The sequence below is a fragment of the Mus caroli genome, unplaced genomic scaffold (genome assembly GCF_978045245.1).
Source record: "Mus caroli unplaced genomic scaffold, Mus_caroli_1 scaffold_20, whole genome shotgun sequence".
NCBI classification, from domain to species: domain Eukaryota; kingdom Metazoa; phylum Chordata; class Mammalia; order Rodentia; family Muridae; genus Mus; species Mus caroli.
The window spans coordinates 6,221,604-6,233,501 of record NW_028227275.1 but is presented as its reverse complement, the minus strand read 5'-3'; the positions used below and the strand labels follow the sequence as shown (position 1 = coordinate 6,233,501).

General features: G+C 46.3%; 1 protein-coding gene across 5 annotated transcripts in view; it reads right to left on the bottom strand.

Moving 5' to 3' along the window:
• Window positions 1-7,593: 7,593 nt before the first annotated feature.
• Window positions 7,594-11,898, bottom strand: part of Gpam (glycerol-3-phosphate acyltransferase, mitochondrial) — a 95,553-nt gene continuing 91,248 nt past the window's right edge. For all 5 annotated transcript variants that reach the window (XM_029472900.2, XM_021151280.3, XM_021151279.3 and 2 more), the window contains one exon: window positions 7,594-10,986. In XM_029472900.2, the coding sequence (XP_029328760.1) occupies window positions 10,870-10,986 (117 nt within the window). In that variant the 3' untranslated portion in view covers window positions 7,594-10,869. The remainder of the gene's footprint in view (window positions 10,987-11,898) is intronic.

Below are 11,898 nucleotides of genomic sequence, written 5' to 3'. Positions count from 1 at the left end.
GATGAGGCGGGGGGAAAATCCCAAAGCCTGTTTATGCAGAGGCTGAACCAGTGTCTGTCAAATGCTGGCAGAGGAAGGAGTGGGCAGGCAGAAGAAAACTGAGTTTGCCAGGTGTTCTCTTCGGAGACAGCACCCTGAGCTGACATTTATGACGCTGCCATCATAAGCCAGGCTGGGGTGCGTCCGGCGTGTTCACGCTGACATGACGGAGCATCAGAAAACAGGCTCAAGATCCAGTGGCTGCTGAGTGTGGAGCTGGGACTTGAACCCAGGAAGTCTTAACCAGGTTCCGAGACTGAGTAGCAATGCTTTGGTCACCTGGGCACAATATCATGCAAACAAAGACATTAAAGGTACCGCTACTGTAGATGGGCTGTGTCTCCAGATTCTAACGCCAATTTCTATGGGTCCAACTTTTTGTCAACACCTTAGGCTCCGTGCCAAAAGAAAACAATAAGAAGACACCGGTACTCTTCCCTTGGCGGCCATCTTTTCTTCCCCGAGATCCCAATGGTGAGACTGGCTCTTCTCACCTGCAGCGGTGAGGCTAGGGTTCCCCCTCACACAGCCACAGCTGCACCCCTTTTGCCCTGGCGGGGTCCTGGCATGGGGCGTCATGTTTTGGAAATAATAATTTTCTTCTTCCTAGCGCGTCTCCATCCTTACTCCTTCCTCGCCCTGCTGCTAGCTCCCCTGAGGAAGTTGAAGAGTTTCCTCAAACCCCCGCCTCCACTTTGTCTGTACAATGGGAAGCAGCTGGTCCTGCCCGCACAGCTGCACAGGTCTGTGACTGGCTGTTCATTTGTGCTCAGTGTTTTATAAACAGCAAACTGCAAAGGGCAAACTGCTCCATCTACAAACTCAAAGGGCTGCTGTCCTCCATTTTTAAAAGCGTGTGCATCCAGAGACACCACTGTTGTCAGAAAACAAAACAAATGCACAACCCCCCCACCCCCCCATCAAATGACCTTTGGCACAGAGCACGGACAAACGCAGGAAGAGAAAGATACACACCTCTGTTCCCCACCAACCCCCGGCCCCGAGGCAGGAGTGTAGATCTAACAACAGTAACCACACCCAAAAGTATACAGGAAAAGAAAATCTAACAGCTCAGAAACGAAATTGCATTTGCTTGAAAAGCCAAGGGCCGGGAGCCTCCACATCACCAGAGTGCTGTGACAACGTACAGATCCTGTATTGAACCACTTAATGGTCTGTCAAATTCAATTAGGGGAAATTTTGAGACTTCCCATTTAAACGATCTGTTCTTCCTTCAAGACTGAGTGTCTTGGATGAGAACCTGGAAGCCATACCCGTCTCCAGAACAGCCGGGAAGGCTCTCCAGAGTCTCAACCAAATGCAGTGTTGTTAGGGACTTTCCTTAGGTGCGGTCTTTGTCCCTGAGGAGATACAGTCCTGCTCCAGGAAGAGGAGAGGGCTTGGCACTTGTATGATCTTCTGGAGCTGTGAAGGTTGGCTCTGGATAGTACTAGCGTTTCCTGGATATTTAATCTCCACTGTGATTATTTCCAACCATGGTAGATAGTAGACTTTTGCCAACGAAACAACAGAGGGGACCTCTCCATCACTCTCTTGTCAGCTTGCTCATCCAAAATAGGGCGTCAGCTCAGCATAGTCTAATGAAGAGTAAGGCTGTCTTTGCTTGGTGTTTCTAGAACCAGTCAAGACAGGAGAGTTCAGCAACAGGTCATCTATGTGCAAGCATTTGCCAGGAAGGAGAAGCAGGGACTGACCAAAGGAGACAGAGGGGGAGTGTACTGGCTAGTTTTGTGTCAACTTGACACAGCTGGAGTTATCACAGAGAAAGGACCTTCAGTTGAGGAAATGCCTCCATGAGATCCAACTGTAAGGCATTTTCTCAATTAGTGATCAAGGGGGAAAGGCCCCTTGTGGGTGGGACCATCTCTGGGCTGGTAGTCTTGGGTTCTATAAGAGAGCAGGCTGAGCAAGCCAGGGGAAGCAAGCCAGTAAAGAACATCCCTCCATGGCCTCTGCATCAGCTCCTGCTTCCTGACCTGCTTGAGGTCCAGTCCTGACTAAGACAAATTGGTACCAGCATAATGGGGTATTCCTGTGACAACCTGACCATGTTTGGGGGAGGACTGTGGAAGGACTTTGGAACTTTGGACTTGAAGATCCATTCGATGTTAAGAGCTCTGTAAGGTGTTGTGTAGGAGCTTGCAAGATCATGGTGAGAACAGTGCAGAAGATGGAGGTCTGGCCTGTGAAATTTCAGAGGGAAAATTAAAGACTCTTTTCAGGGCCATTGCTGTTTTGATTGTGAAGATTCTGTAGTTCTGGTTAGCTGGGGCTGAAGAATCAGCTGTGATTAACAAGATACCAAACTACTAAAGCAAAAACTTTGCATTACTGGGACTATTGATGCTGGTTAGCTGGAGCTAAGAAATTAGTGGTGATTAAGAAGAGACCAGCCTTACAGAAGCTTTGCAGTTTCATGAGGTCCCATTTGTCAATTCTCGATCTTACAGCGAAAGCCATTACTGTTCTATTCAGGAATTTTTCCCCTATGCCAATATCTTCGAGGCTTCTCCCCACTTTCTCCTCTATAAGTTTCAGTGTCTCTGTTTTATGTGGAGTTCCTTGATCCACTTAGATTTGACCTTAGTACAAGGAGATAGGAATGGATCAATTCCCATTCTTCTACATGATAACGGCCAGTTGTGCCAGCACCATTTGCTGAAAATGCTGTCTTTTTTCCACTGGATAGTTTTAGATCCCTTGTCGAAGATCCGATTGGGAAAGGATCTTTACCTATCCTAAATCAGATAGAGGACTAATATCCAATATATATATAAAGAACTCAAGAAGGTGGACTCCAGAAAATCAAATAACCCCATTAAAAAATGGGGCTCAGAGCTAAACAAAGAATTCTCACCTGAGGAATACCGAATGGCAGAGAAACACCTGAAAAAATGTTCAGCATCCTTAATCATCAGGGAAATGCGAATCAAAACAACCCTGAGATTCCATCTCACACCAGTCAGAATGGCTAAGATCAAAAATTCAGGTGACAGCAGATGCTGGCGAGGATGTGGAGAAAGAGGAACACTCCTCCACTGTTGGTGGGATTGCAAGCTTGTACAACCACTCTGGAAATCAGTCTGGCGGTTCCTCAGAAAATTGGACATAGTACTACCAGAGGATCCCGCAATACCTCTCCTGGGCATATATCCAGAAGATGTCACAACTAGTAAGAAAGAAACATGCTCCACTATGTTCATAGCAGCCTTATTTATAATAGCCAAAAGCTGGAAAGAACCCAGATGCCCCTCAACAGAGGAATGGATACAGAAAATGTGGTACATTTACACAATGGAGTACTACTCAGCTATTAAAGAATGAATTTATCAAATTCCTAGGCAAATGGTTGGACCTGAAGGGCATTATCCTGAGTGAGGTAACCCAATCACAAAAGAACTCAAATGATATGTACTCACTGATAAGTGGATATTAGCCCAGAAACTTAGGATACCCAAGATATAAGTTACAATTTGCAAAACACATGAAACTCAAGAACAACGAAGACCAAAGTGTGGACACTTTGCCCCTTCATAGAATTGGGAAAAGAAAAAAAAACCACCCATGGAAGGAGTTACAGAGACAAGTTTGGAGCTGAGACAAAAGGATGGACCATCTAGAGACTGCAATATCCAAGGATCCATCCCATAATCAGCCTCCAACCACTGACACCATTGCATACACTAGCAAGAGTTTGCTGAAAGGACCCTGATATAGCAGTCTCTAGTGAGACTACGCCAGGGCCTAGCAAACACATAAGTGGAAGCTCACAGTCAGCTATTGGATGGATCATAGGGCCCCCAATGGAGGAGCTAGAGAAAATACCCAAGGAGCTAAAGGGATCTGCATCCCTATAGGTGGAACAACATTATGAACTAACCAGTACCCCAGAGCTCTTGACTCTAGCTGCATATGTATCAAAAGATGGCCTAGTCGGCCATCACTGGAAAGAGATGCCCATTGGACTTGCAAACTTTATATGCCCCAGTACAGGGGAACGCCAGGGCCAAAAAGTGGGAATGGGTGAGTAGGAGAGTAGGGGGGGAGGGTATGGGGGACTTTTGGGATAGCATTGGAATTGTAATTAAGGAAAATACATAATAAAAAAATATTTATTAAAAAAAAAGAAGAAGAAGAGACCAGCATCTTTGAGGTGACATCTTCTGGGAAGTGTTTTCTGAAAGCACAAGGAGGCGGTGTTCCAGAGATAGCCAAGGTTGTACTCCTGCTGCAGCAGGACTTGGTAATGTTTAAGAGTCACCCAGATGGTACTGGTTTTGAAGGCATGAAGGCGTCATGCAGAGCAGCTGAGGCTCGGCACTGTGAGGCCATTGGTGAAGGTGCAGCCTCAATTGCAATTGACAGCCCAAGACTGAAGGGGTCATGCAGTGTTGGAGATGCCAGTACCATGAGATGACCACCAAGAGCAGCAGCAGTGGAGTACAGGCATTTGGAGCCTAGAAGACAAAGGGCATGGCTGGAGAAGTGACCCAAGCTCTTGGAGGAGCCCAGAAGATAGTGAGTTGGATCCCAGACATTGGATGGTTAGAGGTTGATTTTTGCTTTTGTGACTGTGCCCTGATATTTTCCCTCTTGAAGGAAGAAACTATTTTAGTGGAGCCCACAGTTAAGAGACTTTTAATTGTAAAAAAGACTTTGGATTTTAAAAGAGATGGATATTTTAGAGATTGAAATTTTAAGAATATGTAAAGATTGTGGGACGTTTAAAGTTATTTAGATCTTGGGGATGAATAAGAATGTAAGGGTGGAGGCTTACTAGTGATGTATTTGTGTGTCAAGTTGACAAGGGGTCAATTGTACTGGCTAGTTTTGTGTCAACTTGACACAGCTGGAGTTATCACAGAGAAAGGAGCTTCAGTTGAGGAAATGCCTCCATGAGATCCAACTGTAAGGCATTTTCTCAATTAGTGATCAAGGGGGAAAGGCCCCTTGTGGGTGGGGCCATCTCTGGGCTGGTAGTCTTGGGTTCTATAAGAGAGCAGACTGAGCAAGTCAGGGGAGGCAAGCCAGTAAAGAACATCCCTCCATGGCCTCTGCATCAGCTCCTGCTTTCTGACCTGCTTGAGTTCCAGTCCTGACTTCCTTTGGTGATGAACAGCAGTATGGAAGTGTAAGCTGAATAAACCCTTTCCTCCCCAACTTACTTCTTGATCATGATGTTTGTGCAGGAATAGAAACCCTGACTAAGACAGGGAGGAAAAAGAAAGGAGTGCTAATGGGTCACTTGCTGTGGGCAACAGAAGCCTCTTAGCACCAGGGCCCCCAGAACATTCTTGAGAGCAAAGAAGCTAAGCTGTGTGTCAAGGGTCAGCCCTAGCTTACAAACTGAAGGTCACCCATGGCAGGTTGGCTCATCAGCACTCTGCACAGAGGCTAAGATGATCCTCTGCAGAAAGAGTCAGACAGACATGATGGGTCCAAGATCTTCCTCAGGTTGACTGTCACAGCAGACAAGCAGAAATAGGCAAGGGACCTTCCGAATCCACTGTCAAAACCTGCCTCAAGAAAACCCAGTATAACAAAAGCAGCTCACCTTCACGCTGGGAGTAAATTATACTTCTGGGGAGCTCTAAAGGACTCGTCTGGCACTTACGTTTATTAGCTCCAACTTATAAAAGGGAGAATTCCCTCATGTGCCCAAAGTCCTGTAAGCAATTACTAACCCTAATATGCATATTTGTGCAACTTAATACTGAAGATCTTGCCGAGAAATGACCTTGCATAGCAAAGCATTCAGACGTTCTATTTTGTGATTTCTTAACAGCATTCCAGTACACATCACGTAGGTGGCATCCTGACACGCCATGATCAGTGACCACCACGTTCTGGTCCTTCACAGACCCTAAAACCCCCTCCCTGCTTTGTATGTCTCTGTGTGGCGTACACGTGTGGTATTTGTACATATGTACAGGTGAGCCCATGAGGCCAGGAAGACGCTGGGTGTCCTGTTCTATCAGCGCCCCGCCCCCCTCGTTCCCTTGAGAGGGGATCAATCACTGAACTGGGAGCTAGGCTGGAAGCCAGCAAGACCCAATGAGTGACCTTCCTGTCCCCACCATCTGTACAGCACTGGGGTGGCATGCCTGTGCTGTCGTGCCTGGCTTCTTACAGCAGTGCTGAGACCCAACCTCAGGTCCCCACGAGGCAGCAAACACAGTGTTCCAGTCTCCTTCTGTCGCTATGATGAACACTCTGACCAAAAGTAGCTTGGGGAAGAAAGGGCTTGCTTCAGCTTATACTTCCAGGTCACAGTCCATCGCTGAGGGAAGTCCAAGCAGGAACTGAAGGCAGTAACCTGGAGTCAGGAGGCTGGAGAGATAGTCAGCGGTTAAGAGCACTGACTGCTTTTCCAGAGGTCCTGAGGTCCTGGTCCAGCAACCACATGGTGGCTCACAACCATGTACAGTGTACTCATATACATAAAATAAATCTTTTAAAAAAAAAAAAAGAAACCTGGAGTGGAAGCCCACTTACTGGCGCTCTCACCATCTCGTGCTATGCTAGCTTTCTTACTGAGCCCAGGATCACCTACATAGAGTGCCACTCGCAGGGAGATGGACCCTCTCACACCTCAATCAACATTCTAGACAATTCCTCAGACCTATCCACAGGCTAGTATGATGGAGGTAACTCTTCAATTGAGGATCCCTCTTCCCAAGTTGTATCAAGTTGACAACAGAAACTAAACAGGGCTTACCGTTACCTAGAGAGTGATCTTGTGCCCAAAGTGACATTTCTATCACTCTCAGCCTCAACATTTTACTATCATGTAAAGTTATCTTCTGGGCGCTAAGGCTTTTATTATGAAAACAGCAACTAGAAATCTGAAACTGAAAACTCACCCTCCTGAGTAGACAGATGAAAAAAGCAAAATATACCTTTATAGAGAAACACCCGAAGGTGACAACGTCGGCCGTAGAAGCTGAATGCTGCCAATTTTAGATATACTTTCCATGCAGGGACATGAGCAGGGCTGGGTGACTGCAGAGGCTGGCAAACACTCCCGCAGCCACAGCTGGGAGCTGTCTGGGACTCAAAGGCTAGGTGCATGGTCATCATGCCTACGTCTGCCACCATCCCCAGACCCAGTCCTGGAGCAGGCTACATCTGGGTACACTCAGTGGAGCTACAAAATATCTGCGCTTTCAAAAGGTAAGTCCTTTATTCTTAAAAAATACGCTAATGTTTTTGAGCAACTATTATAAACCAGTGGAAATCTAGGACTTCACTGTCCTTTTTGTAAAGTTAAATATCTATGCAAACAGATGGCAGAACGCACACTAAAGGGGTCTGCGGGAACCCAGAGTGTCTCTGTGATGTGAGCAGGCATCCCCATTGCCAAATGTTTCATCAAGGTTGAAGGAACGTGAGCCCATAAAGTCAGGGCTGGGCTAGCAACCCACAAGTTGACCTCAGGTTACATCCTAACAAAGTCCTGTGAAGTTAAACAAACAGGGCAAAATGAGTAACATAAAAGTCTTAACAAATTCAAGACATTAAAAATCAGTCGGGTTGTTTTTTGTTTTTTTGTTTTTTTTCTGGTTTATTAAAACAAAACTCCATGTCCATGCTTCTCGGGACATGCTATCACCAGGCATAAACGTCAGTCAACATTTCCAAGGCAGTGTCGCTCACAAAGTCACACAGTGCTTTTTTACAATAGCAATTCTTTTTACAACAATCTAGCATTGCTTTGTACAATGGGCAAATACTGTAACAAATGCCTTCCATAAAGACAGTTAGCCCTTTAGCTGTTGGGAAGCAAGGTCAGAAGTCTCATGAAGCAGTCACTGGTTGCACTAAACTAAATGCCAGGTGGCAGCTCTCAAGCCCCTAAAAAGTGTTTTTAAAAAACAGATTTACATCCCATAATAAGTCTTAGAAACTTCAAAGGTAGGGCCTATCATTTCAAAACACTACAGTAATCTATGGATAAAAATCTGCATTCAACTGTGCAGAGTTTTCTTCTAGATCTGAATTAAAACCTTTATTATTTACCCCAATTTTAATTTTTTAATTTCTCTATTAATTCTGCTACTCTCAATTTTAAAAAGGCCAGGGTTGCGGTAGGTTCTTCATGAGGAAGGCACTGCAGCCAGCTTCCTGTGCTTGCTCTCTCCAGTGAGGAAAGATACCGGAGCATGCCACGGTGCATCGTGAGCGATACAAAAAGCATGCAGCCTGCCTGCCACTGTTGTGACTTTTGGTCTGCTTAAAGAACAATGAATGTAGTTTCTGAAAAGGTTTTCCATGGCATGCAGTGTCCCAGAGGGGAAAAGGTCCTGAGGTCCAAACAGTTTGGGAAATGCTACGTGCATCGGTCTGTGTACTATCAGATGCAGTCCTGTCCGCATTGCAGGGCGCTGCATGTTCCCACGGATCCCCATCTCAGGGCATCACATGATACGAACACTGCAGGAACCAAGGCGGCAGGACAGGAACTCCAGTCCTAGCTTCTATTCCCTGCCATCCATCCCAGATATACCTTCTGCATTTGGCCTCCTGACGTCCATGGTTTAAGAGAGTCAGGAAGCGTAGAGTGTGTTCCTGGCTGAATGGACATAACACTTGTTTTGCCTTCATTTTTCCTTAGGATTTGGAAAGCAAATGCCCCTCCCCCTCTGGCTTACTTGGCTTGGCCTCACTTAAAAGCAGAGTGCAGCTTCATATTGCTTAGTATTAGGTTTTTATTTATTAAACCTGACTCACAGTCTTCCCCTGAAGGGCATGCATTTCAACTTGACAGAAATGCAGTAAACTGTAATAAATTATATACAAGCACCTAGTTTGTTTAATCGTTCGAGGAAGCCCCCCACTGCTGGAAAACAAGGGGAATGTTTCTATTAAGGAACAGGGCTACCTGGAAGCCTTATTGTGATGCTTTCTTTCATAATGAGGCACTGAAGAATGAGTTGTGCTAAAATTAACTCAAGGGTCAGCTTGTCAGGAAGAGCATAACTTTGGTTGAGATTTTTCTTCCATAAGAAAGGTTTCAAAGCACCAGTTAATTATGAAAAGCGTGCATGCCTATCCTCACAGTGAGTTAATTGTCAGGCAACAGCAAGTTCTTAAAGTAACACCTACCAAAAGGGAGAGCACGGCAAGGGACGCAGGACACACAGTCTCTGAGCAAGCTGGGAGCAGCGCTCATTTGCAGAGCTGACAAGCAGGGCAGCAACACCCACTGACAGACAGATCAGAGGGAGCCACCTGCAGTTCCCATTTAGAGGGGGGGAAAAAAAACAGAGACCAATAAAATGCTTGAGCCCCCACAGGTAAACCCAAGGGAGTACACCAGCCTCTCTGGGTGTCCCCCAAGTACAGCCAAGGGAAGTGCCAGCCTAGTTAGGGGAGCAGAGGCTAAAGGTGAGCATCTCACTCCACACCAAAGTCGCTACAGTTGACAGAAGTGAAGCAAAGGAAAAGGAGGTGTGCCATGCACAAGGCAAGGGCGGAGGTCACCACAGCACAGTATTATTGCTATGCGCTCCAGACCAGCCACATCATGCTCTGTGTAACACCAGGCGGGCCCACCCTCCCCCAACACACACTTCACTCATAGGATACAGTTAGTGTTTGAAATTCAAGTTCAGGAAAGTACAAACCTCATCCCTAATACTTTTATAAATTCAAATCATCTATACAACACTCATAAGAAAAATTCATAATTCCATAAAATCATACATATGGACAGTGAACAATTAGAGACTGCATTGTCACGTGATCTTGAAATCTGCCATAATTACCACAAATAACTAACAGTTATGCTCCCTGCTCATAAGAAAGGCACCTACCCACTACAACAGAGATGTTTTCACCATCACTCGCCTTTACATGGCAGGAAGTTTGGGTATGTAGCCCACATAAATGTCCTTGCCTCCAACCACCTGCCACTCAGCTGGGTCACTGTGCATGCTACACAGGCTGCACAGTGCGCCATCTGGGCACAAGCCATACACTAGTCACAGCACCCAGTGAGTGAGCAGTGTCTGGAACCCCTGGGTCAGCAGTGTGTAGCCAGAGTGCCACAAGCCAATGATCACTGCAGCCGAGCTCCTCAAAAGCAGCAGGTGTCTATCACTCAAAGGTATCAGCAACAGGGACTCTAAACGCTGGTCATTACAGCTCAAAGGCACTCTTGTCACGTGAGCACAGCCTTTAATGCCACCTTCCTGGCCAAGCACAGCTCACCCTCGCCAACCAGAGTCACCTCCTGATGCTGGCTCTTTCCTCAGCCTCTCACGTCCTGACTGCAGTGTCATCTGCTTTCAGGCAGCTACTCAGATACATCTTGAGTGTGCCGGCCCAGGACATCATTGCTCCTTAGTAAAGCAGTTGAGAGGAAAGGGCTCACATACAACCCATAACTTCTGTTGACAGCGATAATGGAGACAGAGAATGGATGGCCCAATTATTTTAAAGGAAACATTATTACTTACTATATAAGAGTCAGTTCTACAAACACCTCAATGTCCATCACAGTAACTAGCCTGAAAAGTTGTACTTAAAATGTGAACCTTTAATAAACTCCAAAATAACTTACTGAGATTTCACCTATAACCTAGTGATCATGAATCCAGATGGCACTGGCCCCAAGTGCTCTGCGCAGGCCACTGCGTCTGTGTTGGGAGGAGCGCAGGTCCACGGGGGCAGAAGGCACGTGTCTTCCTGGAAGTCTCCTCGGGGTAGGGCAGGCTGGGCCATGCCAGGATACCTGCCACTCTGTGTCAGACTGGAGTCTGCAAGGGACTCATCAGCTCCTCGCTCAAGATAGGTGCTGAGAGATCGCTACAGCACCACAAAACTCAGAATATACTCTAGCAGTTTCTGCCGGTTGCACTGCGGTACGAAAGTACTGCTCAGTTCTAGAACGGACACTCGCTTTTGCTTGGTCTCTTTGAAAACCTGGAGAGAAAGATAAGAGAAACTGAGTCAAAGAAACTGCAAAGGAAGTACTTTTGTTACCAGCCCAGTCCTTGACCTATGTCCATAACCCAAAACGTCAGAAAACATACAAAGCTGTAGGCATGTAGGTCAGATGCAAGCATGGAGGTGTGAGTTGGATGTAAGCATGGAGGTGTGAGTTGGATGTAAGCATGGAGGTGTGGATCAGATGCAAGCATGGAGGTGTGAGTCAGATGTAAGCATGGAGGTGTGAGTCAGATGTAAGCATGGAGGTGTGAGTCAGATGTAAGCATGGAGGTGTGAGTCAGATGTAAGCATGGAGGTGTGAGTCAGATGTAAACATGGAGGTGTGAGTCAGATGTAAGCATGGAGGTGTGAGTCAGATGCAAGCATGGAGGTGTGAGTCAGGTGCAAGCATGGAGGTGTGAGTTGGATGTAAGCATGGAGGTGTGAGTCAGATGCAAGCATGGAGGTGTGAGTGGGATGCAAGCGTGGAGACATGTGAGAAGGTGTAAATGGGAGTCCATCCAGTGCCTTGGGTTTCACAACTTATATTGGAATATAGTCAGAAACAGTCCCTTATAAAAGGCCACATGCAGCTCTGTGAAACTCATCAGACATGGATGTAAAGAAACCCGAGGCTAATTCTAGCAATACTAGTAAACATGCAAAAAAAAAAAAAAAAAAAAAATAGAATGTGGGAAAGTTAACACTGAACTCGCCTAATGTCTGTTATAGTTTGGGAATGAATATGAAACCAGCAAAATGCCAGAGCATCAAACAGGCCTTCAGCACGTCCTGATCCCAACCCTCACACACTAGGAAATACATTCCCAATTAGCCCAGCACAAACTGCTTCTTCTGGACCCCCCTCCCCCCGTCCCCCGCCACAGAGGCAGAGCAACAGATCGG